Source organism: Leptonychotes weddellii, chromosome 12 (genome assembly GCF_054177405.1).
Source record: "Leptonychotes weddellii isolate Sample4059 chromosome 12, ASM5417740v2, whole genome shotgun sequence".
Taxonomy (NCBI): Eukaryota; Metazoa; Chordata; class Mammalia; order Carnivora; family Phocidae; genus Leptonychotes; species Leptonychotes weddellii.
This window is the reverse complement of record NC_138380.1, coordinates 9768699-9796340: the sequence shown is the minus strand read 5'-3', so window position 1 is coordinate 9796340 and position 27642 is coordinate 9768699. Positions and strand designations below refer to the sequence as shown.

The 27642-nt window shown below is 49.2% G+C and overlaps 1 protein-coding gene across 2 annotated transcripts; it reads left to right on the top strand.

The window, feature by feature from the left end:
• Positions 1-3962: 3962 nt before the first annotated feature.
• On the top strand, positions 3963-27462 carry ARHGEF5 (Rho guanine nucleotide exchange factor 5). Of its 2 annotated transcripts, none has more exons than XM_031020633.2 (15): positions 3963-4049; positions 10766-13928; positions 14497-14554; positions 14979-15043; positions 15248-15501; positions 18550-18710; positions 19239-19391; positions 19640-19769; positions 20040-20114; positions 20563-20652; positions 21796-21953; positions 22547-22708; positions 24219-24289; positions 25903-26007; positions 26734-27462. In XM_031020633.2, the coding sequence occupies exons 2-15, from the start codon at positions 10778-10780 to the stop codon at positions 26889-26891; spliced, it is 4791 nt and encodes a 1596-aa protein (XP_030876493.2). In that variant the 5' UTR covers positions 3963-4049; positions 10766-10777; the 3' UTR covers positions 26892-27462. The 2 variants fall into 2 exon arrangements, with proteins under 2 accessions (XP_030876493.2, XP_030876494.2); XM_031020634.2 differs by lacking the exon at positions 3963-4049 and adding an exon at positions 4064-4112.
• The last annotated feature ends 180 nt before the right edge of the window (positions 27463-27642 follow it).

Sequence of the window (27642 nt, the reverse complement as noted above, 5' to 3'; positions counted from 1 at the left end):
ACTGTGATGCTTACTGTGATGCAGGATAGGACCCTGCTGTCTCTCCACGATGGCTGGCACTCTGCCTCAGCTGTGACCAGTCCGTGGAAACACCTGGTCATTCTCAGACAGGATTTACCAGACATTTTAGAGATTCAATTGAATAAGATGCAGAGGCATATATATTTTCCTCTGATACCTGCACCCAAGTTAACAATACACCTCCCGGAGAAATTTCAAAAACTAGGAGCCCCCAGAGACCGGGGGAGAGTGTGAAGTCAGGCGACTTGAATGATGAAGGGGCTTGTAAGCCATGCATGCAACTGAGTTTAGACTTTATACTTTCAGAGATGGGCCTCCTCTAAAGGATTTTGTTCAGTTTTACTGAGGTATGATTGACAAATAAACATTGTATATATTGAAGGTGTACAACTTAATGTTGCGATAGGTGTATACATTTTGAAATGATCACCAAAATCAAGGTATGAAACATATCCATCACCCTGCATAGTTAACATTCTCTTCTTTTTCTTCTCTGCCACTCCTTCCCCATACCTCATGTTAAGCCCACACTATTTGCCCTTTGCTGCACAGAATGTTCTCAGGCTTCTATTTTTACATATCCCATTTCTGCTATTGGTATGCCTTTCCTCAATTCCCCTCTCCACCAGGTACAGAGTACTTTTTTAGGACAAGTCAACTCAAACAGCACCTTATCCATTGAGATTTCTCTTATTCCCCAAGCAGTGCTCTGTCCTTTATGCCCGCCATTGCACTTTGTGGATATCTCGACACTTATCACACTCTGCTATCATTATTTGCTCCTTGTTTCTCTCCTTGATTACACTGAGAGCTCCTTGGGGCACAGACTTGGTCTTTGTATATCCGGTTTCCAAAAAATGCATATTGAGTAAATGAATTTTTAAAAATGAATCAGGTAATTCATATCTATACCTTGAACAACACTAAATTGAGGCTAGTGCCCATGTGCAAAGGTGGAGAAAAGAAATAAAAGGAGACCAAGGATGGGAAAGGAGAAATACGTTCATCAGAATGGAACAGGATAGCTAAGAACCACAGCAGCCAAGTCAGGGGGGGATTTAAAGGAGAAGGATGGAGAGACCATGGTCAGCCAACTTAAGAAAGGAACTGAGTTCAAAGGTGGGTAATAGGATTAGGCAAAAAGCAGAGTCAGAAAAGTCAGAGCTGTATGCAAAGAACTAGCACTGGATCAGCTAAGAGTCAGAATTAACCAAGTGAGAAACATATAGCCAATAACATGGGATGATGTCTGGTCAGGGTAATAAGAGCCCCAGGCAGAACTCAGAGAGTTCCTGCTTTTAAAAAGGTCATTGTCATTCTTTTAGTCCTGATACCCAGAACTACACAGGACAGTTCTCTGTCCTTCCCCTCCCATGGCTGGATCTCAAACGCACTGTCTCCAATTAATATGTCCCCAAATTCCAGAAATTATACTTTTTCTTCCCCCATCTAATACAGCTCTCATTTAAAAATAACTTTATGTTGAATCTGCTTACCTTTCCCAACCCTTACCGCCTTGTTATTGTAAGTTTATTCATTCAACATACATAACCATCAGGCACTATTAGGAAAGGAAACTAACCCGTATCAATCACCTTCTACACTTGTTGTAAGGTCCCTTCTGTATGATACCTTACTGAAGCACCACAACCACCCAGTGAGGCAGGTATTGCTCAGTAGAATTATCCACATTTAAGAGATGAGGGAGATGGAGCACGGGAAGGTTAAGATGCCACATTTTTGCAATGGTGTGGCAGTGAGTGGTGAAGGCAGGATTCAAATCCACCTCTGCCTGCATCTAAATCCTATCCTCTTTCCATTGTATCATTCTTTCTCCTCTCTAGGACTTTACAGAAGAACTATAAGCCCAAATGAATATCACAATCTTAGGACAGGATGAAAGGCCTGATCAGGAAGCCCAGGCACCACGAGCAAGCATCAAGACATGAAAAAGAAGAGTAAAATGAGAACTGTGCTTTGCGAAGTGAGGGGAAGAGGAGCCTAGAGCGTGGATTTGTCCCCAAATGTGTCCACCCTGCAGACAGAGATGCTCCCTGGGGGGAGCCAGCCCCCTAAGGGATACATTTTAACTTTCCTACATCTCACCACTAGCTGAAAAGTCCGGTCCAGCCTTGTCCGCCTAATTCTCTGGATGAGAGCCCAGAGGTCATGGAATCAAGGGTGGTGACTTAAAAAAAAAAAAAAATGCTGTTAGGTCAGGGCTGGCAGAACAAGAGGAATCTGTTCTGTGAGACCTGACATTCAGAGGAAACTAAGGCACAGAGAGCTGTCCCTGGGGGGAACCAAGTCAAGACGGAGGGGAGCAGAAAGAATAGCCAGGCTGGTTTCTGCGGCAGCTCCAGCACCTCGGATGGGATCACCACCCCCGGGAGGCAGTGTGGAAGAGCAGGGATCCAGGATTAGGAGTTTACTAACTTTGCTCTCCACCAGAAATCAAGGGCCCCCTTGTGCCCCGGGTGTGAGTTTTCTCTCCTCACCTACAAAAAGAAAGTTTTACCTTAAACTCTTTGATTTACCACACTCCCCATTCTTAACCTCTCGCTGAGCTTAGGACGCTTGCTTGGCCTGTCCTTACAGACCTGAACTCCTAATTCTGCTTTCCTCACTACTTCCCACACCTTAACGCAGTAGCTTAGAGTCAGGTCATGGGAGGATGCCTAACTGTTTAGGGCTTAACCCTTCAGAGTAATAATGACCAAAGCAGCATATTCTTTGAACAAAGAGATGCTTCAGGACTTTATTGGAGAAGACACCATTCTACCTTAATGATAATCTATCCTAAAGTCTTCAGAAACCTAGTAGGCATGGTCAGCCAGGATCAATGGAGCAGTCAATGGGCACCGTAATCTGGAAATGGTCTAACCCACTAGATATTTGAGCTTATAGATCATGGCATTCCCAAGAACAAAACAGCCAGAGAGCCTATGAAGACTCTACTTGGAAATCCCTGGAGGAATGAGTGGGGCGGGGGGTGACCTGGCGAGAATGAACAGATCAAGAATCTCTGTCCCCCTAGGTGAGGGATTCTTACTGTGTTTGTGTGGCTGCGCCACAGAACATTGTGGCTTTCTCTGAAGTCTATGGACAGGCATAAAGATAGACCTCCTCAAGCATGGCCTGAGACCAACAGAACATAAGGTTTCCCTGGAAGAATCAGAAAAAAAAAAAAAAAAATACAAACATGAGAAAACACGCAGGCCTGAGACATAGATACTTGAATAGATACACACGTCCTGGGAAGAATACAGAAGGAACACATACCCTGAGCTATATGATCGACCTAAAATGAACTTTAAAAATACAGAAGGAAACAGTACACAGAGGAAAGACATGGCCATGCTGTTTTAGAGATGGACGTTCCTAGGCCCTAAGAGATAGAGACAGGTGGACATCAAGGGAGAGAAATGAACATCGAGGCCCGAAGATAAAGCGCACAAACACAAAACCTCAGACATGAGAGACACAGACCAGCAAAAAGATAAACACCCGCAGCAGGCAGATCAGCGGGGTCCAGAGGCAGGCTTAGGTGGCGACCTAAAGAAAACACAGGAGAAGAAACACCCGGGCAGTTCGCGGAGACACGCGCGACTCACGAGAGGCCCCCTCGGTCCTCCCCGGGCCCCGCGCCCCGCGGTCCCGCTGCCGGCCTCCGAGCGCCCTGCCCCGCGCGCCCCGCGCCGCTCTCCCCGCCGCGCCGCCGCCTGCGCCCCGCGCCCGGAGCTCTCCTCCCGGCCCGCCCGCCACTTCCCAGCTCTGACGCGGGAGCCTTCTTCACACCAATGGGGCTCCGGCGCAGCCGGGCCCTGCCCCTCCCCCAGGAAGGTGTGTCCGCGGTTTCCACACCTGAAACTTCCTAGGAGAGTCAGATCCCTCCCTCCCGTCCGGGCGGGGAGGGGCGGGCAGCGGGTGGGGCGGCTCGGGCGGCCGGGCCTGCGTTGGGGACGGCCGGCCGGCGCCTGGGACCCGGAGGGGCCTCTTGGGCCGAGACAGCATGTGACACTGCCCAGGTGGGTGCCCTCCTCCCTCGCAGCTCGTGGCTCCGGGCGGGCGGCTGTAGAGCCCCGGCGGAGGTAAGGGAGGGCCGGGAAGGACGGGGATCCGGGCCTTCACCCTGGGGCCAGCCCCGGCGGGGGTCGCGGGGCACCGGCTCCGGAAATGGGGGGCAGGGCAGATAGGCAGAGTTCGGGGGGGTGTGACTGAGTACCCTGGTCTGAAGAGGAGGGAAGCTGGAGGAAATGCTCTTGCCTGAAAAACTTGCTTCCGGCCTGGTCCCCGCCTTGGAAATGGGCACCCTGCCCCCAGATGTTCCCTGGGCCAGTAATCAGGGCTCTTCCTTCAAAGTCTCCGGCTCTGGGGAAGCCTAACCCCCATAGTAAGAAATAACTGAGATTCCCTTTGTGGCCATATTCCCTATCTAGACGTGTTTTATTGTCTCCTTTTTCTTACCCAGGCGTGGGCCTTCATTTATCTTCCTATGGATTCACATACTGTGTATGTCTAAGTACACGCCTCTCCTTGTTCGCCAAGGCGCCTGAACCCGTAAAAATGACTCCTGCCCAGCCCCCACCCTATTTCCCCATATATTCGAAAAACTTCCAAAGCTTCATGTTAACGGTGACTTTGCATTCTGGGTGACTTTGCATTCTGACGTTGGGGAGGTGGGAAGGGAACTCTTTGAGCTGGGAGTTGGGGGTGGGGGTGCTAGAACAGGGCTAGTTCTGAGCATCATTTATGGTTGCCTTCCAGCACGATCGTCCCAGGAGAGCTAATCCTGCTGCCAGTGGATTTTCAGAACTCAGGCCCTCTCCCTTCCTGGATCTTGGATTCCCCAAGACAGATTTGCCCTCCTGTCTACCTAGAAGTGACCTCTGGCCAGGACTCTTGTCAGATTGAGGGGGAAGGGTGTGTCATGTCAGACAGACCAGGGAGAGAACTTTCTTTTCCACTTTCTTGCCTCCTTTGCTCCCCAACTTGCATTCCCCGGTCTTGCATCCTTGGCCTACTCCAGAAATCCCAGCTCCAAGCTAAACATCTCCGGATGTGGCCTCTTTCTTAGGCTTCCTGTTTTATCTACACTTTGAGTTTGAAGAAGCTCCTGGCTTAGGCCCTAGCAAAGTGGGGATCATTTGTTAGCCAATCTGGGTTAACAGAAACTGAAGCCATGTCTATTGAGGGGGTTTCTTGGGAACCTGGGAGGAGAAAGGATGGGGGTATCAATTCTGAGAGAGACTGTTTGGCAAGAGGATTGCATGTTAGTATCCTAGTGGGGAAGAAAGAGAAGTCAGGAGGTAGGCAGAGGAATCCCTCATCAAAAACTCATGATGTACTGTATGTTGGCTAATTGAATTTAAATTGAAAAAAAAAAAAAAGAATACAGTAATTCTAAGTACAGTCAGGAGTCATATATTAGGTGTCCCCAGTGTGTATGGCTTCCTGTATCATAGTCTGTCTGAGGTTGTCTGTGGCCACATTAAGCATGGTGTCTGTAGGATAGACAGGAACATGTCATTCATGGTGTCTGGAGTGGTCAGTCACTATGTGGTGTGGACAAGAATGGGGTCACACACAGGATCATGGGTTGAACAGGAGCAGTGTTGCTCAAGTGTCAGTGGTGTAGACTCAAACAGGTGACTTACAGCATCTGGTGTAGACAGGGATGAGTCACTGTGTCTGTGGAGTGCATAGGAGCTGGTCATTTAGTGTCTGCAAGGTGGACCAGAGCAAGGTGACCTCAGGTTCTCTGTTAAGAACACAAAGAGGTTGCTCACACTCACATTATCTCTGTGGATGGCACCAGGGCCATGGATGGATTTGTGGGGCATACATCAGCATGATGTTCTGGGTCAGCTGATGGGGTCTACAGGACAGTGGATAATGTGGTATTTGCAGACATTAGGGAACAGATAAGAGATGTTTATTACAGTTTTCATTGGGTTGGTAGAGCTTTCCTCAAGTGGATAGAACACAGATGTTAGTAGTTAGTGGTCCAGAAAGCTGCTCTCATTTTCCTATCTGTGTTGCCCCTAACATTGGGGGCAATGATGTCAACCAGTGAATAAAGGCATTCATCTATATGGTGGTCTTATTTTCCAAATCAGAGTGAGAACATTTTGATTTGGGAGGAATTTCCCAACGTGAGCAGCAGTATAGACAACAATGTAAACTCAGTAGTATTGTAAGTTCAAGAGTATCGCGGTGATTTGTCGTGTCAGTCAGAATATTTGAACCTCACACTGCTACAAAATCCAGGAAGCATGATCCTCAAAAAAACACATGGTGCTCAACACCGGTTCGAAGAACAAGCAGTGTCATTGGGAGGAGGGGCTATCTTTGAAATACAATTCTCTGTCTGGTGATTAGAAATGGACAAGAGTTCAGGTGTTGGGGGGCTCAAGAGTTCAGGTGTTGGGGGGCTCCCAAGGAGATACTGAGCTCTGTCGCACCCTGTATTAACAGAGTGACTTGGGGCTTTGTCTTGAACGAAGTGGCATGTGGACAGGGTCAGCAGATGCAAGATGTTTCTGGCCTGGAGGAAGGCTAGATCACCATGATGCCACACCCCATCTTTGCCTGTGCTCAGATAAACAGTGATTATTCATCCCTGGTGGAGAAGGAGATGAGAAGGTAACTGACATATGGGCAATGCAGAAAGGCTCTCTCCTGATGCCTTTATGCGAGTGGAACCATGTTTTGCAGCTTTCCTTGAGCTTTGGTCATGCCTGATTGCAATCAGATCACTAGGACAGGATCAGATATAGGGGACATAGGGTACGTTCTTCCCTTGTGGTAAATGGTGGCTGATCTGGTGACCACCAGTATTTCCAAATGGATAAAGGCAGTGTTAGAAATAGTGTCAGTCGGCTTATAGGCCGAGAAATTCATCGTGTAACCCCAGTGGAACCGAAGACGTCCACGTACCCCAGGGCACGTGGAGATACAGCCTGAATAGAGTAGGCAGACACTCATGTATTTAGGGGCTGCTTGTTTTGAGGACTTGAGTGTGTGCTTGGGTATAGGGCCAGGACAATACAGATGTGGGTGAGGGGAGACTTCAGGTGACGTCACACAGTCTCCTTAGGCAGGTAGGAGCCAAGTTTCATAAAGTGTTTATGGGGTGTGTGGTTGAGAGAATAGGGTCACATCACAGTATCCTCTAGTGATTATAGTATTTTGTACTTAGGTCTAGAAATAGGGAGCAAATCACGCACTGTGTCAGTTAACTGAAAGAGGACATAAAAGTCCTTCCCCACAAGTATGCTTATGTTAGACACGGCTCTTTGCCCCATATAGATGGTATCTGTGTCTGTGGGGTGGCCAGGAACTTGTCACACACCACCTCTGCAGGGTGGCTAAGGACCTGTGTGTTTGGTTATGGCAGGCTTGATTGCATAGGAGCGGCAAGGGTGGCTTACTGTGTGTGTGTGTGTGTGCGCGTGTGGTTGGGTGCTCGTGCAAGCATGCTTGTGTAAAGGAGTATGAATGTGCAGTAGCTCAGTGGGATGGCAGGCATTTTGGGTGGTAGGCTTCCATGTTAAGCCTGGAGAAGACAAGAAAAATGTGCGGGTCCAGGGGCAGCTGTGGGTTCCACAGGCCCCCGGGGTCTTCTCTAGGCCAGTGACCTGCTAACGTCTCCCAGCTGGGCTCCTGGTTGCTTATAGTAGATGTCAGTCAGGAGACTTTGGTTTGAGCTCACCGGTACCATTTGCTTAAGAAGTTTGAGCAAGTGTCTGGGTTATGGGACCTCCAGTTTCCCCATCTGTAAGTGAGGCAGAGCTTCTCGTGTGTCTCTAAAGGTCCTTCCAGCTCATGAATCGTCTGTTTCTCTTTTATACTTTCTCTCTCCTCAACAGTAATTGCAATCCCTAACACTTCCGTGACCCTCAAAGGTAATAGTGTACTTTTTTAATGTTATTTAGTCTTCATTAGAAATCCTTGCAAAGGAACAATTTAAACCCCTGTTAAAGATAAGCAAATGGGGGGGCTCCTGGGTGGCTCAGTCGTTAAGCGTCTGCCTTCGGCTCAGGTCATGATCCCAGGGTCCTGGGATCGAGCCCCGCATCGGGCTCCCTGCTCAGCGGGAAGCCTGCTTCTCCCTCTCCCGCTCCCCCTGCTTGTGTTCCCTCTCTCGCCGTCTCTCTCTCTCTGTCAAATAAAATCTTTAAGAAAAAAAAAAAAAGATAAGAAAATGGGTGTTCAAGTAAATTAAATGATTTCTACAATTGTCTAAAATGACAGTGGGCAGAATTAGCTAGATACATACAAGGCAGAAGTAAAACTTGAACAACATGCTTTTAACGCTGTCTTCTTCCCTTCTTCATTCATGCAATAAATCTCTGTGGAGGGCAAAGTCAGCTGCAGGCAAGGAGACAGAGCGGTTAATATGGCAGTGTTTCTGCCCTTATGAAGCTCATGCTCTGGCCCAGAGAAGAGACATTAAATATGTAATTATAAGCGCAGTGAGTGTGAGAGAAGCAAAGGGTGCGCTGGGGCAGAAGAGAATTCCCCGCAGAGGGGCAGTATACGTGGAGGCCCATAGCACAGGCATGGGGGCTGGGGGGCGGGGTGCTGAGAGCTGTTGAGGCCCTTGCAGGGGAAGGCAGAGGTCAGCCGTGGAGGGCATATAACCCAGGCTGAATATTTGGGCTTCATCCCAGTGGCAGTCAGAGGCTACTGGAGAATTTAAACTAGAAGTGGGGCATTGAAGGATCAGTCCCATGCAGTGTAGAGAATGCCTTGGTGACAGCAAGAGTTGCTGTGTGGAGGCCAGCGGCCAGGCTGTGCCCCAGGTGCAGCGGCCTGGGTGAGAGAGGACAGGAGAGCGCACCAGGGTCTAGCAGTGCGGATGGAGGAAGTGGACAGACTCGAGGGATAAGTAGGAGGTGGGCTCAACAGGACTTGGCTGCAGATTCGATCTGGGGAAGGTGGGCCGGGAGGGAAACAAGAATTTTGTTCCATCATTGAAAAGCATGTATTGAGCACTGAGTATGGACCAGGTATTGTGCTAGGTGTAGACAGTCGATCAAGATGGATGTAGTTCTTGATCTGGTGAAGCTTACCACCTGTTGTCTGGGATAGATAATAGATCGAAATACACACATAACTGTAATTGTATCAGTGCTGCAGAGGAGAAGTGATGTGAATGAAAGCTCGTAAGTCTATGGCGGGGAGTGCAGTCAGCTGGTCAGAGGGCTGGAGAAACTTGCGAGCTAAACCAGAAACATGTGGTCTCACGAAAAACAAGAAAGAGTCTATCTAAAGGCAATAGTGTCAGACCCCGACAAGAACCACCACACTAAGTGTCCTTTGGTGTTAACATGGACGATCGTGGGGGATGTGGGCAGCGTGGTGCTTAGTGAAGCAGGGATGGGGGCGGGTGAGATAGGAAGAGGTGAGGACCTCGGGTATGAACAATTCCTTCCACAGTTTAGATGAGAAAGCCATGGCTATGCTTCAGTTGTGGGATGGTTCCAACAGAGACGGGGATGGTGCGAGAAGAAGAGAAAATCCATCGCATAAGGTGACTGAGAAGACAAGCTAAAGAACATGGCGCATAAGGGGAGGGACACCTGTTGGGTTGTCAAAGCAGGAAGGGGGAAAGAGCGAAACTCGGGGTGCTCTGAATTGCCAGGAACTGAAGTAGTTCCTCTCTATGGGTTTCTAAATTGTTTTCAAGATAGGAGATGATGTTTTCTGCTGGAAGTGAGAAGGCAGGTGGGAAGGTCAAACTTGCAGGGGGGCAGTAAGCTCATGAGGGTAGCACAGTGTCATGGACCTGGCTGAAGGGGGTAACCACTATATCTACTGCAGTTTAATCTAGTAAGTCTAGTTATCATTCTACTTTACAACAGCTGCTTTATATTTTTTATTTTTAAGATTTTATTTGAGAGAGAGAGAGAGCGGGGGAGGGGCAGAGGGAGAGGGAGAAGCAGACTCCCTGCTGAGCAGGAAGCCCGACAACATGGGGCTTGATCCCAGGACCCTGGAATCATGACCTGAGCCGAAGGTAGACGCTTAACGGACTGAGCCACCCAGGCGCCCCTACAACAGCTGCTTCTATAGTGGGAGACAGAATTGCTAAATAGTTACAAGGCTCTGCTAGATACTATGGAAAATAAGATGAGTCAAGTCCAGACTGTGCATAGGGAGATCACACTACACTTTAGTACCTTGGACACTGGCTACAATGGCCAGGCTGATTCTAATGCCTTCAGCAGCTTTGGAGGAAGATCCCCGCTTCTTGCTTCTCTGGGCTCTTGGATCTAGGGTGTGTCACTCACAGTGTCTGGGAGTTATACAGGACTGAGTCATGCTTGGTGTCCAGAGAATAGACAGGGAGAGACCATATAACATAATACAATCTAGAGAGTAATGACCCCTGGGAGTGTTCCATGCTCTTTGACAATGGTCTCACGCTCTAATTTAATCATTTATTATCTGTCTCCTCCATAAGACTGCAGGCTCCATGAGGACACAGTCTTAGTCTGTCTTGTTTACCACTGAATGCCCTGCCCTTAAAGAGGTCACTTGGTAAATACTTTTTAGATGACTAAATCAGTGATACATTTCATAGAAGCTATTGCTTACTTTGTTGAGTATTTTTCATCTCCAAGAATGACTCTAAATGAAACCAAAGCAATGTCTCACTCTTATTCTCTATGGTCTGTCCCTTTGATAGATAGAAGCAAAAAGGGTGATACAAACTTTGTGTTTTATTCCTCTTTAGGGCTCAGCCCTGATGGAGGCTGAGGAGCCCCAACATGGGGCCTCGACCCCCATCCCTGCCTTAGCGGAGCTCAGTGTTATCCCGGAAGCTCTCAGGAGAAGCAGTCAGACCGCGACCTTGGGGCCCGAAGTTCAAGAAGGCTGGGAGCCATCCTCCACATGGGCAGAGGGACGAGGACTCTCGGAGACCCAGCAGGGAGACTTAAGGGATATGAATAACTGTGCAACCAAGAGCATGACCTCCTTCCCCAAGGAAGCCCCTGCAGGTGCGGAGACCAACCAGGAAGACTCTGGGGGGGAGACGGGGGACACCCCAGAGCGCCAGGAGGCAGTGCCTCAGAGCCTGGCAGATGGACAGGCAAGGACACTGGCTCCCTCAGAGCTCAGGGCCTGCCCTGTTCAAGGTGAACATCTAGACGTGGTCCCAGTATCCAGTGAGCTGGATGGCGGAGTGGAGATGGAATTTAGACCAGAACTCGCTTCTTTGACTGGGGGAACTGGACATGCAGAAGAGAAGGAGGAGGTTTTCCCAGACACCTCTGCTCAGCCCAGATTTGGGCCTTCCTGTGAAGAGCACCCAGCAGAGACCCACCAGCCAGGGGACTCTTTTGGGCAGGGGGAAGAGCTGCAGTCTACGGAGGCACAAGAAAGTCCAGTGAGAGGGGGACTCATGTGCCTCCTGGGGGCCGAGGGGCTGGAGGAGCAGGGACGAGTGGAAGGGGGCTTCCAGGAGGAAGGACCTGTCAGGGAGGATGGGAGTTTAGGGGAGCAGGAACAGCCGGGGGAGCAGGTTAATGGCACAGAGGGAGAACAAAGGCAAAAACAGGAGCAGATACAAGGTGATGTGATGCTTGCAAAACAGGGAGAAAGAATGGGGCTTTCTGGGGAGTTGGAAGGTCCACACTGTAGTGAGCAGGAGAGGAAGACTCTGGGCCAGCAAGAGCTACAGCAGGGAGAGGAGGGGAAGAGGGAGTTAGGGGGGTCAGGGGAGAGGAGGATGGATGCTCAGAACGAGGAGAAGCAAAGCTTGGCGGGGAGATCAGGGAAAGTAACTGGAAGGCAGGAAGGTCGAGGGCTTCAGCGCAAAGTGATGTCAGTGGAGGGGCAGGAGGAGCAGCCGGGGAATTGGGATGGGGACCCGCTGTGGGGAGAGGCCAGAGAAGGAAGTACAGAAGAGGCGGGGGCACGTGATGGTCCTTCCACATTGGCTCCAGTAGCCCCTGAGTTCTCGTCTCCCTGTGACGCGTTTCTAGACACCTGTTATCCCATGACCAGTATTCCTGGGACTCAGAAGGAGCCCAGGGCTGAGGGACTATCCCCTGTAGCTCCAGCTCCTATATTGGAGCCAGGAGGATTGTCCTGCCAGCCAGCTTCTTCACTTGGCTCTCTTCCTGCTGGGGAGTCACCTGACCAAGAAACAGCTCAGGATGGCCAGCAGGAGGGATCCGAGCTGGGGAACAGGGCAGTGTTCAGCCAGGAGACCGAGATGGTCTCTGCCAGGACATCAGCAGCTCCTCCAAGGACACCAGATTCAACTCCTTCCAGTCCTGCCAATGTCTTCCCAAGCACAGCTACATCATCATCTGCCAGCCCCCTAGTTGCCTCTCCCAGGAGGGAGCCCTCTCTTGTTGCACATTCTCCAGAAACCTCCAGAGCATCTCTTTGGACTAACAACGCATCTCACTGTGGGGCTTCTGAGACTCCCCCAGCTGCTCTCTGTGGCTTCCTGTATGCAGAGGCCACCATGGAAATATCCACCAGCTCCAATCAGGCCAACCCTCAGAGCCCCCTAGGCCACTCTACAGGGGCTGTCCAGCACCTAAGGAGCAACTCCTTCCCAGGCTTTCATAGGACAGAGCCAACTCCGGACCTGCTGGGACTATCACTTTCCTTCTCCCATTCAGAGTTGCCCCAGAGGGCCCCCAAACCTGCCCTCTATGGCTCTATGATCCCGAGAAGGGACAGGAAAAGTGGTAGGGACTGCAGGATCATTCCAGAATCCCCTAGTTCATTATCTACTCTGGGGCAGGACTCTCAAGAATTCACTTCAAGTCCGGAAATATCCAATAGTCCCTGTAGCACCCAGCCATGTGGCTCCCGACACACTTCAGCCTCTGCCCCAGAGTCTCCTGCCTATGGCTCTTCCCCACCCCTTGTCTCTGTAGATGTGAGGATCCATGAACCTCTGCCCCCTCCTCCCCCAGAGAAGAGGCGTGTCCACCCCTCCATGGTAGAGAGAGACAGCCATTTCCACATAGGAGTTCCCACGCTGAAGCGATGTGGCCATCCTCTTCCATCGGCCCCAGGTTTGGGGCTACATGGCCCCCCCAAAGGCCCACTTCCCCCAGTTCCTGACTCCCTTGTGGCAAGGCAGCACCGTCCTCTGCCCTCCACCCCGGACACTCCCCACCCTACTCAGACCTCCTTCTCCCACAGGCTGAGATACAACAAGCCATTACCCCCAACTCCTGATTTGTCCCAGCCCCACCATTCTGTTTCTTCTTCTAGTAGTCCAAGGATCTACAGGCCTCTACCCCCTGTCCCTATTATGGATCCTCCCACTGAACCACCCCCGTTACCCCCGAAGTCCAGGGGGAGGAGTAGGAGCACTCAGGGAGAACTCATGAATGCAGGGGGTCAGGGCAAGCCAAGGCCTATTTGTCAAGAGCGGATAGTCTCCACTCCCCATTCTGTTGGACGTACCTCCTGGCCCCCAGCCATGGGCCGATCAACAGACTCTTTGGCCTCCACCAGCAGGAGCAAGAGGGAAGTGTCCCCTGGCATGGCTTTCAGCAACGTGGCAACCCTTCTAAGTCCCTCTTCCCCAACCACACACTGGAGTCTGGAGCTCCAGGGACCCACCTCCGAACCAGGACCCTCAGAAGAGTCTGAGGCCCCTGCCAGAGGATCTTTGAGAAGAACAGCCCCTCAGGAAGGAGCCAATGGCCTGAAGAGGTTGGATGTAGGCCAAGCAAGGCAGTCAGAAAAACTCAGCCATCCCCATCTGGAAAAGGCATCCAGCTGGCCCCACAGGCGGGACCCAGGGAGACCACCAGAGAGCAGCAGTGGGCAGGTTGCAGATCCTGGTGAGGGATCCAGTAAGCACAAGGGCTGGAACCGGCAAGGCCTGCGCAGACCTTCCATCTTGCCTGAGGGCTCTTCAGGTAAGCAAGGAGCAAGATCATGGTGACGCTCATGTCGGACCAAGCTTTCTCCAGCTCTCACCACCTCACCCATCTTCTGTCCCCAGGGCCTCTACTGTTCCCTCTGGTGGCTTCACTCATCCACGTACCCAACGTCAACACAGAGGGAAGCCCTTGAAAGCCTCTCTGAGCTCCCTGTAGTGCTCCTCCTCCTTCCCCTCTATCTCTGTCACCCAGCCGTGGTGGTGTTTTATTGTGTACCTGTTTTTCCCAAGATGGTTGTGGATGATTCCCCTCTCCCTCACCATGACACACACACTTTCCAGCTACCAACACCTCTTTGAGGTCCTCCTAGTAGTAGAGAAGACATCCTCTTCTTGTCCAGTTCACATCTGATACCAGGGATGGTGACGCACCTGGTAATAGTGTCCTCAGGTGCATTCTCCTTTGGCACTGGTCTCCTGCACAGACTCCCAGTTGGGCCCTTCTGTTCCCTCAGATGCCTACATCTCCTGCTTTAGGTCTTACCTTCTTGGGCTCTCTGAATGTCCCTCTACAATCTCAGTGACTTCACCATTTCCATTTCTAGATACAAGAGGTCCAGCCGTAGAAAAAGCCCTTGGCCCTTCAGACACCATTGTTTTTCGGTGAGTCACCTTCTCTCCTAACAGACACACTTGGACTGTCTTTTCTTAGGATACTGAGATTTCCATTAGTTGACAAGGGTTCTGGGACGCTGTGTCTTCCAGGGATGGGAAGGGGAAGAGACATATACCAGGATTCCAGGGTAAGGGCATCTTTTCTCTTACCTGGCTGTCAGCTGGGTCTGACTCTCCCATCCTCCTAGGTTCTTTAGCCATGAACTAAACCCCCTGTAAAAGTTCAACATGACATCCAGAACAGCTCTGAACTACCTAAAAGTGGGTCAGGCTACAGCTTGCCTCTTGAGGGGATTCAGCCCTCACATCCCAGCACATGGCCCAGAGATCGGAGACTATCTCATCTACGGTCACCTGGGGCTTCTCTGCATCAGTGGCCAGCAAGCACCCAGAGCCCCTCTTGCCTCCGCAGGGAGAAAAAACCAAAGGAGGTAATGGGAGGCTTTTCAAGACGCCGCTCGAAGCTCATCAACTCCTGTGAGTACCTAGAAACAGAAGTATAGAGCCATATGGCATTTTGCCCAAGACTGGAGCTCATGACTTTTCTCAGTGGGGCTGTGATCTCTACCGGGAAGAGAATCTCCAGGAGAGCCAGAAGCAGCTTGGTGGCTTCTGTCTTTATGCCTCAACATCCCTGTCTCCCTAATTCTCTCCCTCTGCCATGCTTCTTTGCCCCTGTAGCTCAGCTGCTTTACCAGGAGTACAGTGATGTGGTTCTGAACAAGGAGATTCAGAGCCAGCAGCGGTTGGACAGCCTGGGAGAGGCGACCGGGTCTGCCTCTCCCCGGCAGCCCCGGAGGACCCTGGTCTCCTCAGAGTCTTACCTGCAGCGCCTGTCCATGGCCTCCAGTGGCTCCCTCTGGCAGGAAATCCCTGTGGTGCGTAATAGCACCGTGCTGCTCTCCATGACCCACGACGATCAAAAACTGCAAGAGGTACCCAGCGGGGCAGGGTCGGGGCAGGGGATGGGCCTACAGGAGGGAGGGCAAAGTCTCATCCTGATTTCCTCCTCACTGCCACCACCACCAGCAAGAGCAGGCTGTCCCCACCACATACTCACCGCACGCTCTGGGCACGCCACGGCTATCGCTTGTCTCCCCTCTGATGCATGTGCATTGCTTTCTGGATGTTAGCACTTGCCTTCCTCCCCACTTCCGCAGGGCGTGGGCCGCTTCCTTCTACCTGTTGTTGGTTGGGGCTCACACAAAGTTACCATGCCCCTGAATTTGTTGGGAGGAATGTGGAATTAATCCCTTCACTGCTGCTTCAGGCTATAGACTAAAATTTCCCTCTTCAGCTGGGGTTCCGCACTACACTGGTTTTTCTCTTCCACCAAGGCATGTGAGTGGCTTTCTGCTGTGTCCCTTGCAGCTGTCCTGTGGTCCACTGGTCTCATACAGGCTTTGGAATGACCATCAGTCTTGGCTCGGTCCTTACACCCAATGGCAATACTGTAGTTGAGGCTGTTTGTGTGATGTTACATTGTTACCATTAACAGGTTTCACATGGAGAGCTTCTCTTAATAATCAGTCTGAAATATGGGGTCGAACCTCTCTTCCCCGGAAGACAATATGGCACCATGGAAAGGCATCATGGACTCATGTTTACATATTTGACTTCTGGAGTAAATGACCTGGTTGTGAAGCCCACTTTGCTGTTTGCTGGCTATTTAACTTTGGCCGGATCACTTGATCTTTCTAACCTTCTGTTTTCTCATTTGTAAAACTGGGTTGCAAAAAGGATAAGTGCCTAGTACATAGCAATCACTCAAAAAATGTTTACTACTGTACTTTAATTTCAAGTCGGGCCAACCTGGGTCTGAATCCTGGCTTCACCATTTGCTAGCTGTGTAACTTTAAGCAAGTTACATAACCACCAAATCTCAGATCCCTTGTCTAAAACTTGAGGATAATGTCTACCTTTCAGGATTGCTCTGTGGTGTAAGTGAAGTATCCATATCTAGCTTTTAGCATGTTGTCTTTTACTAGTTTGATGCATTTTAGTGCCATACTCTCCCCCTTTCAGCGGTGGGAAGGAGTCAGATGTTGGCCAGACAGACTTAGAGATAAACAAATCAAACAGAGGCAGCTATAAATGTTTAGGATTTTTGAAGCTCAGACCTGGGGGCCTTATTCTGACCTCAACTTTTATTTATTTATTTTTTAAAGATTTTATTTATTTTTTGACAGAGAGAGACACAGCGAGAGAGGGAACACAAGCAGGGGGAGTGGGAGAGGGAGAAGCAGGCTTCCTGCCGAGCAGGGAGCCCGACGCAGGACTCGATCCCAGACCCTGGGATCACGACCTGAGCCGAAGGCAGCCGCCTAACGACTGAGCCACCCAGGCGCCCCTTGACCTCAACTTTTAAAGCACATGGAGGATATGTAGAAAATGAATGATCTGCCCAATACTTATGGAACCAAACAACAGGAGACGACATGAAACCTAGGTCTCTTTCAGCAAACTCCAGCAATGCTGGGAAATCCACCAGGCCTCCCAGGCCGGCCCTGGTCTCCTGTTTCCGAGAAGAGAAGCCTCTATGCTTCTATGCACATAGTCCTTTCATAAAATAGCATTTCTGGGGTCTCCAAGGTGCTTGCACCAACCCCATTTCTTTTGACTGTCACAACATCTTTGTGACACGGAGGTCATTGTACCTACACAAAAAGACAGAAAACCTGAGGTTCAGTGAGGTGAAGTGAGCCACACAAAGTCATATAGTCGGTGAATGTTGGAACCAGTACTCAAATGTACCTTGTGTCCCGGTTCAGTGTTGTTGTATGTGAAGGTCATCACCCAGGTTTGTGTGTCTTCTTTCTCTTTCTGTCCCTCCATCTACTTGGAATTGCATGCTTGGATGAAGAGCACGAGCAGCCCTGCTGGCGGAGGACAGGGCTGTGAGCCGTGGCGCCCCCTGTTGGAACCTCCAAATAAGTTCTCAAGTGCTGGACCATCTCCATTAAACCACAACAGCACATCTCGTTCTCAAATATCCTGCTTCCTCCCATTTCTCCTCAAACCCCCAAATCACCTTCATCCCCTAAATCTGTCCCTCTTTCAAAGTTCTCTGGCTCAGTGAGTGAGTCTGCCATTCACTCAGTTACCAAACTCAAAAACCGAGGCATTACACTATGACTCTGGCTACTCTTTCAGCCCCATTTCCAGCAAAGAACCAAGTTCTTCCAAATCTCCCTCCTAAATAATTAGGAAGCCGGCCTACCTCTCCCCATCCCTGTGGCCATTGAGACCTCCATCTGTCACCTGGAATGACTATGGCAGTTTCCTAACATGGCTCCCTTGCCCCTTCTACTCTTTTCTTCACATCGTGCTCAGAAATAACATTTATAAAAATCAAATCTGATCAAGTTATTTCCCTACATGAAGCCTCTTTTTAATCTTCCCATTGCCTTAAGTCCAAACTTTTTTACCTTGTTTTGCAATCCTCCAGACCTCTCTCTATTTGCCTCCCCAGCTTCATCTCCTGCCACTATTTTAGTATAAATACTTGGTTCCAAAAACACTCCATTTATTTAAGCTTCTTGAAAGTATCCTTTTCGGGGCGCCTGGGTGGCTCAGTCGGTTAAGCGGCTGGCTTCGGCTCAGGTCATGATCTCAGGGTCCTGGGATCGAGCCCTGCATCGGACTCCCCGCTTTGCGGGAAGCCTGCTTCTCCCTCTCCCTCTGCCACTCCCCCTGCTTGTGCTCTCTCTCTGTGTCAGATAAATTAAAAAGTCTTTAAAAAAATTAAAAAAAAAAAGAAAGTATCCTTTTCTCTTACACCTGTAGGGGGTTGTACACGCCCTTCCCTCGGCCTCCAGTGCTCTTTCCCTCTCCTCCTGATGCCACGTTGGGCTCTGATGTGACTGGGAGCTATGAGAGGAGCTGACTTGTTCCCTCCTCTGCCCCTACAATGTTATGCAGTGGCTCACGTACACTGGGGACTTGATACCTATTTTAAATTAATCTCCTCTCCAACCTCCCAGGCCAAATTTGAGCTGATCGTGTCAGAGGCCTCCTACCTACGCAGTCTGCATGTGGCCGTGGATCATTTCCAGCTCTCAGCCCCGCTGCGGGCCACCCTTTCCAACCAGGAATACCAGTGGCTCTTCTCTCGTTTACAGGACGTGCGTGAAGTCAGCACCACGTGAGATTCCTCTTCTCCCAAACACCACTCACTCGGCCTCAGTATCTTTAGCCTGTAAACCATCAGTTGTTGTTTTTTTTTCTCTCTCTCTTTCAGCTGCCCTCTCATTGCTCCCTTCATGATTCCCAATGCTGTGGGAATAGGGAGAGCAAAGAAGAGGAGAGAGGGTGTGCGGGTGGCTAGATCCATTCATGGATCGACAAATGAATGGGAAATGCTTCCCAGGTTGAGGACGGGATGCACAATGGGCAGGTGCTGCACTGGAGATGGGTTGTGGGAAACAGGTAAAGATCAGAAAGCCAGAACAGAATCAAAAGATGAACAGGAAATGGAATATAAGGATCAGAGGGTTTGATCAGGGGCAAACTAGGGATTGCCTTGGAGAGAAACTCTAGAGCATAGCAGGGGTACAGAGCTAAGAACAGTCAATAGAAGTCACCAACTAATAGAAAGGAGGAGTCACAAACTCAAGGTATAGCAGGGGTCAGCCAACTGCTCACTCAGGAGACTTGTGTGAATATTGTGCAGGTTCCTTTCAGACCTGGAGGAGAACTTCGAGAACAACATCTTCACCTTCCAAGTGTGTGATGTCGTCCTGAACCATGCTCCCAATTTCCGCCGGGTCTACCTGCCTTATGTCACCAACCAGACCTACCAGGAACGTACTTTCCAAGGCCTGCTGTAAGACCTGATCCCCATCCAGTCCCCCTGTGGGCCCTGCAGTGAACTTGCCCTGAAACTCCCAAACCCCAACCCCAAATAGTATCCCCAAAGCACATGTTCTTGTGCCTGCTCTGTGATCCCAGCCCCAACCCACCTTTTAGACACCCCCACCATAGACATTCCACTGCCTCTCTACTCCCCGTGCCTTCCCTGTGTCCCCAGTACTCCCCACATCCCTCCTCACTTGAGGTTTGCTGCCCACACAGGAACAGCAACAGCAGTTTCCGAGAGGTCCTGGAGAAGCTGGAGAGCGACCCCGTCTGCCAGCGCCTTTCCCTCAAGTCCTTCCTGATCCTGCCCTTCCAGCGCATCACACGTCTCAAACTGCTGCTCCAGGTATAGCGGCTCCCTCTCTGGGCCTTTCCCCTTCACCTGAAAGGGACAATCTCAGGGAGACCCAAGGCACAGGACTGCCCGTTCTTTTGCCCCTCGTCCACACCCTGTGGATGATGTGAGCCTTCTCCCCATTGCCCACACCCTTCTTCCTCAGGGTGAATTTGCTGCAAAAATTTTGTTCCTGGACTTCATTAGCCGACCCTCAATTCCCTCTTCCTGTTTTCCCATCCCTTCTTTCCATCTGGCTCCTGCCTACTGTTTGTTCTATAGAACATTCTGAAGAGAACACAGCCTGGCTCTTCCGAGGAAGCAGAGGCCACAAAGGCACATCATGCACTGGAGGAGGTAAGCAGCCACCAGACCCACTCAGACCCCTTGATTGGCCTTCACAGAGTATTCTTCTTCTGCAAAGGCCCATGACTCCAGAGAGCACAGGACCATGCTAATGGGATTGCTCAGCGACCTCAGTGCACCCACCAAACCTCCAAACACCCTCCCCACCCCCCATCCCCTGCCCAGCCTCCTTCCCACACGGAGGATGCTCCACACCAAGGGACTATGTATGTCCCCAGATTAAATCTTACATTCACTCCACCCAGGAACATCCTGTCAGGTCATACAAGGTATACCAGAGGCCTAGAACTTCAATTTGATGCTGCCTTCACTCAATCCCAACCTGCCAGAAAAAAACGGAGGCTGTCACAACCAACCTCCAGATTTCTTGCAGGGGACTCCAAGGTCAAAGCTTCTAACACAGTGCTCTTCCTCTCTCCTCACCCTGCTTGACATTCAGCTGATCCGGGACTGCAATAACAATGTCCAGAGGATGCGACGGACAGAGGAGCTCATCTACCTGAGCCAGAAGATTGAGTTTGAGTGCAAAGTGAGTCAGTCTCTGGCACCCCCACCCCACCTGTGAAGCTTCACTTTAGCATCACCCACAGGTCACCCTCTAACATAGAACCATCTTGCTCGCACTGTCTTGGTCTCTGCCCTTACTTCTGCACACCTTCTCTTCTGTCCTATTTCTGGGACACCCAAATGCCTGCTTCAGTCTCCATGATAAATTATTAAGTGAGAAAGTATAGACACAGAATTTTGTTTATTATAGCATATTATCTTTGGTGAAAAAGTAGGAGGACACAAATCTGTGTCTGTGTTTGCTTGTGTATACCTAGAGAAACTCTCGAAGGATACGTGGGAAATGAAGAACAGTGGTCACCTGAAGGGGGTTATCTGAGGGGGAGAAAGTGCATTTAGGAAGTGGGCTGGTGAGGGAGAACATTTGGTGCTTAAATCATTCAGTATTTTATCAAGTCTTCACCTAGTTTGACCAAAGCAATATGAAATTAATTCCAAATACAGGGCCAAGATCTCCCATCAAAATACAAATGTAAATAAACATTCTGCATTCAAATTCCACCTCAGAGCAGATACCACCCTTACTTACTTCCCTCAAAGAGCGGGAAAATCCCTGATCCACATGTTAATTTTAGTCCAGTACCCTTATCTTTACCCAACTTCCAACCCCCAGCAGACTGCACCTAGTTCTCCTCAGTCTCATTCCCGCATATGACTCCACGGACTCGTCTCAGGTCTCTGGTTATAATCAGAGAAAGAACAGATGTCAGAGCCGCCCAGATCTTTTAACTCCTAAGGCACACAGTGTCCTGTTCCCTGCCTTCTACCCTCACATACCCTAATTGGGGTCTGCCAGTCCCCCTTCAGTTCAGGCTTCTTGGCCTGAGCTTTCTCATGTAGTCCCTGTCCTGGGTTGAACCACAGGCACCTGCCATTTGCCTGAGTTGTGGACGTGGGAGCTGCACAGCAGTAGACGGTAGTAGAGAGAGGGCTCTGAGAGAAACAGTCTAAGCGGATGGGTTATGAGAAGGAAGGAGAATGTGGAAGAGGTGAGTGTCAGTGGTGGGACTCATGAGGAGGAGGCATGGTGGGGAGGGCAGGACTGAGGAAGGCTCACGCTTGCCCTATCTGTGACACTGCCTTTTCTGTCTTCCCTGAACTACAGATCTTCCCACTCATCTCACAGTCACGCTGGCTGGTGAAGAGTGGAGAGCTGACAGCCCTGGAGTTCAGCCTCTCCCCTGGGCTGCGAAGGAAACTAAACACGCGTCCAGTGCACCTGCATCTCTTCAATGACTGTCTGTTGCTGTCTCGGCCCCGAGAGTCAGTGACTAGAATGGGAGGCCAGAGTACAAGAGGGGAATGGGATGAGGCAAGAGGGCAGGACTCTTGGGACAGAGAAAGCTCATATTCCTAGAGGAGCCCTTCTCAATGGCTCGACCCATGGAGTGCAGGTCATGGCCTAGAGAAGAGAAAGAAAGGGGATCCCACCAAATTCTGTCATGAGATCACATGGCAGGACTTGGACTATGTTATAGACACAGAGCAAAATGTAGCAAACTAGCGGACCACATTCTCAAATCCATTTATTTGGGCTAGACTCAGCCTTAGTCTAGACGTTCTTAGCCAGTTCCAGATCCTCACTCTTTGGTCCTAAGGGCCTTAGAAAATTTATATTGATTTTATCTCTCCAACTCTTTAAAGTGGTGAAGTATTCATTGCACATGTGGTTTGTCAAATTGGTGACAAATCCCTGGGGACCCTGGAGCTAACATCTTGGGAGCAAGGTAGCTCCATCTTGTGGTTTTTTTGAGAATTTGCAAGCTGCAAAGGACAGGGATCTTGAATCCAAAGATAGGAGGGTGGATGAAGTATAACAGTTGTAGAATCGGGTTAACAAACCTTGTGTTTTACAGGGGTAGCCGATTCCTGGTATTTGATCATGCTCCCTTCTCCTCCATCCGAGGGGAAAAGTGTGAAATGAAGCTACACGGACCTCACAAAAACCTCTTCCGACTCTTCCTGTTGCACAATGCACAGGGCACCCAGGCTGAGTTCCTCTTCAGCACTGAGACCCAGTGAGATGGGGCTGGGCAGAGGAGCTGGGGAAGGGAGGGAGGGAAGGAGGGAGAGAGGGATGGAGGAAGGGAGGAACAGAAGAAATCCTGGGAAGGAAATGGGGCCGGGGCAGAAAATGTGCTCAGAAAACAGCCATAGCACTATTTATCCTATTCTGGACTGGAGGGCATCCATAGGGAACCCCAAACCCAAACTCTTAGAGCTAATAGACAACTTGCAAGAGATGGGGTAGGAAAGGGTAGAGTTGCTACCAAAGTTTAGCATCTATTTTATGCTCTTCAGTCAAGAGGGACAAAGTCTGCGAGACAACAGAAAGGAGATGGGCTGGTATGAAGTAACTAAAGAATTGAATTACTGATGTCCCTGAGTGAATGGCCATGTTGTATGAGCCAGAAACTCTTCAGTGCCAAAGGATGGTGGACATCTATGTGAATAAGACAAGCAATGGGGTGTCTTTAGCTTGCCTTCCTCCCACCTTCCAACCCAGTCCTCTGTTGAGCAGAAATCTATAGTGTTGAGAACTTTGATTTGCTCATCTTTTTAATGATGATAATAATAATAATAATAATAAATACATTCACACACAGATACATACATTTTGGAGAGTAACAATACCTGTAAACCCTGGTACACAGTGCCTAAAATGAGCAACTACAGGACTATAGCTACTGTTGCTGTTATAAGAGATATAAGAAGCCTATTCTTTAAAAAGTTTGACATGACACCAAATGGTCCAAGGATCCCTGTGTTGTAGACACTTTTCAGTTTTGTCTCTTGGAAGACACCTCAGGGTAGGATCAACCATACCTGTCTTCACTTATGGAACATAGGGGCTGATATAGGGGTTTGTATACAAAATGTCACCAAAGTCAAGGAATCAGATACAGACTCATGTTCTTTGTTTAGTGTTTTGGGCAGCATCTTCCTGGAATAGAAATAGTGTCAGCTCTCAATTACTCCAGTGTTTTTGGAAGCAGAGGCCTACATAATACAAAATCCTTCAGATAATTACAAAATAAATTTGGGTTATATTGCATGACCCAAAAACTAGTAGATATATTTCCCTGACCTAATTATGATTACAAAATAATTTCCATCGCTGAGATATTTGATGGAAGGGAGGTGGGCAAAAGAGTATCGAGAATTCTGCAAAGTGGTAGAGGGTATCTAAACTGAGATGAACATTTTGCTCAGTACAAAATGGAAAATCTCATGTGTATATAATTGACAGTTGACATTATGCCCCCACTTGAAAGATACGCCATTAAGAGGACAAGCTTAGAGAGAGAAGGAGAAAAATAAAGGGTGATAAACATAATTACATACAATTCAAGATCTTATGTTCCCAAGCAAGCAAAGTCCCATTGACTTTTGTCCGAGATGTCCTTGAACTAGACTTTTTGAACCAGACAAGTCTCTCCCACAGTCATTTTCCTTCCCCATCACTGGCCTTCATCCTACACCCCAGAGAGCTACAGTCGCGGCATTGACCCCGCTTTGTTTTCTCAGAAGTGAAAAGCTTCGATGGATCTCAGCCTTGGCCATGCCCAGAGAGGAGTTGGACCTTCTGGAGTGTTATGGTAAGTGAGGGGGTAAAAGGGAGAGAAAAATGGCAGGGCTGGAAGTCACCTTTGGATGTAGGAGTTTAAGAGGCTGGGTGCTAACTCTGAGAGACTCCCACTTACTGCTTCTATCCAGAATTTTAGAGTAGAAGTCTGAGCACTGGAGCTTAAGCACCTGAGATGATCCACTTAAAACTACTCACCACAATGGTACTGCTTCCTTCTCCGTATACTTCCTCCCTTGGGCAATAATTTCTCTTTTTCAATATTTGTCCCCTTAGTCATCCTGCTATTATTTTGCTTAGATTTCACCTGCTTCAAGGTCTTGGGGAAATATGGGGAGAAAGTAGGGCTGGAGTGGGAGTTGTGGGAGAATAGCAACCTAGTAGATTTGTCTTAACCACACCATCTCCTGTACAGAATGACCTGAGATCACGGCCCTTAGCCCAGGCTGCCAGGTACCCACAGGTAGCCACAGACACACACACATATTATGAATGTGTCTTGCATTCATGTGAAGCCTGGATTGCTGGGTCTCATATAAGTTCCCACAGTTGTCCTCCAGCAAGAATTCCCTAATTGGTATCCAGAGAGGAACTGAACTCAAAGGAACACTGGTAACTCAAAAGAACAAACAAATACAAGGAACCTTGGAAAATGAAGTAGGAGAACCAGGCTGTAAACTGAGTTCTACTAACTTGTTTGCTACCTGACCTGTCTGCTGGCCTTTACTTCCCCAGTTGGAAGGAAGGCAAGATGATGATGCTTCCTCCTTTGCTGTCATCTTGTAAATGGCAGAAGGAGATAAGCTTTAGAAAAAGAAGTACAGATAATAATGTAGTGTTCTGTTTGTTTTTGGAGGGAACCAGCGAAGTGTGGTAATGTAGAAAGAGCGATAAACCCACGTAAGATGGAATGCTTGTGGGTCAGGAGTCCTCTGAGGCTTGTTATCTTGAGCTTTAAAACTATGGAAATTTCCTCTGGTTCACAAAAATACTGAGATAGAGAAAATCCAGAATTTCCTGAGGAATCATCTTGATCAACCCAGTCATTTACAAGTGAGGAAACTCAAGCTATAGGGGATTAAGCACCTTGCTTAGGTCACACCTGGAGCCCCACGGTTGCATCTCTTCCAGTCCCACATTTGCTACTGGGAAGGAAATGAAGAATGAGTCACAGAATCAGATTTTACAATCTATTTGGGGAGGCAGAACACACACACAAAGCAGTTGGATAAGAGGCAAATGGTTTGGCCTGGACAATTAGTTTTAAAGGAATTCAGAATCCATTGAGGACTAAAGAGTCGGGAAAAGTTACAGAGAGAAGATGGGTCTTTAACAGACTGAGTATTCGTAATAATGAGTCACTGAAGATGGTCACAACGTATTTCTCAATTCATCTTCCCTGGAGAAATAAAATTTTTGATTCATTTCTGTTTTGGTATTTCCATTTCCTTTTCGACCATTTCCTGGTTGAGGATGAAGATTTTTCTGATTGTCTCATTTGTCTGTAACTTTCTAAAGCCTGAACTTTCTCTCTCCCGAGTCCTCCCAACCTCCCCCTGTAATTCCCCCTCAGTGTTCCAGTCACTTGCCTTTCCTAACCTCTCTTCACACTCTTCTCTTCCAAAGACTCCCCACAAGTACAGTGCCTTCGAGCCTACAAACCCCGAGAGAACGACGAGTTGGCGCTGGAGAAGGCAGATGTGGTGATGGTGACTCAGCAAAGCAGCGATGGTAAGAGGGAGAATCCGTGAGTAAGCTGGGTGTTGGAGGTGGGATACTGTAGGTGGATGTATTTGTTTCCTAAGGCTGCATAACAAAGTACCACAAATGGGGTGCCTTAAAACAATAGAAGTGTATTCTCTCATGGTTCTAGAAGCCATAAATGCAAAATCAAAGTGTTGGCAGGGCCATGCTCCCTCTGACACCTCTTGGGGAGGATCCTTCCTTGCCTCTTCTAGCTTCTGGTGGCCGCAGGTATTCCTTGGCTTGTGGTAGCCTAACTCCAATCTCTACCTCTGTCTTCCTTGTGTGTGTGTGTGTGTGTGTATGTATGTGTGTGTGTGTGTTCAAATTTCCCTCTTTTTATAAGGATACCAGTTATATGGGATTAAGGCCCACTTTACTCAAGAATGACTTCATCTTTACTAATTACACCTGCAAGAACCCTATTCCCAAATAAGGTCACATTCTGAGGCACTTGCAGTTAGAACTTCAATATATATTTTGTGGGAACACAGTTCAGCCCATAAGAGTGGAGAAGGCCCAGGAGTAGGCAGCTGTAGACCTTGCCAGACCTAGAACAGCCAGGGCTAACACAAGGGAGGCTGGATTTCCCATGCCAGGGGCTCTCCAGTCCTTTCAGCCTTACCATTCAGAAAAGTTTTAGGGAAGGAGATCCAGAGGGAGTTATTATGGGTCTGTCCCAGGTAATTCTTCCCACCCTCCCTGTGCTCCTAGGCTGGCTGGAGGGCATGCGACTGTCAGATGGGGAGCGAGGCTGGTTCCCTGTGCAGCAAGTAGAGTTCATTTCCAACCCAGAGGTCCGTGCACGGAACCTGAAGGAAGCCCACCGAGTCAAGACTGCCAAACTACAGCTGGTGGAACAGCAGACCTAGCTATTTTCTGGGAGGAATTCCCTGAGCGTAAGGACAAGACGTTCCTGGAAAGGGCTGGCCCCAGAACCCCGCAACAGAGGCCTTCTGTGGACCAAGAAGTAGACCTTCTGAAAACTCGAGGACAAAATGAAGCTACCAGTTGCGAGTCTCAAACCTCCTTTCTGTGCTTTGTGCTTGGTGGAGGGATTTTGAGGGACTTTGCACTGGATTCTGAGAATCTTTTCTCATAAGAAAACAGACAAATGGGGCCTAAACCAAGGAACTTTACCTCTACTACCGTATAGTACTCAAATATTCTCCGTTTCCAGAGTGCAGATTCAGGGCTGACCAAAGTTTCCATCATGGCTACAAGTTAAATGGAATCTGACCTCAGTCCACTAGAGGGAGATGTTTAAGGGGGATTAGCACATCAGATGAGAGGGTCAACAGGGTGATCTCTAAGGTATCTTCCAGCTTGAGAGATTTTCCATAATTATTGGTGTGGGGTCAGGGCATGCATCTCTGGGATCTGTGTTGCTAGCAATGTGAGGGTAGTACTCTCTCACTCTAATAAATTTGGCACTTCTCTGAGTGTTTTCTTCTCAGACTCCTGAGCACTGAACAAGGTACAGAACATGGAATCCCACGAGGATTCCAGGCCATTTGATTTAGGTGCCACGAAAGATCAAGATGGTACCTAGGTCACGGCAGATGCCAACTCTTGCTTTATGACTTCCAAGAGTTTGGGCCGCTTTTCTGTTTGTTTTGGCCT

Excerpts from the sequence above, each read along its gene's own strand:
- ARHGEF5 (XM_031020633.2), top strand. The coding sequence starts at position 10,778 with ATGGAGGCTGAGGAGCCCCAACATGGGGCCTCGACCCCCATCCCTGCC. Across the intron at positions 22,709-24,218 it reads CTCTTCAGCACTGAGACCCA|AAGTGAAAAGCTTCGATGGA; the intron begins GTGAGATGGGGC and ends TTGTTTTCTCAG. Across the intron at positions 26,008-26,733 it reads GACTCAGCAAAGCAGCGATG|GCTGGCTGGAGGGCATGCGA; the intron begins GTAAGAGGGAGA and ends CTGTGCTCCTAG.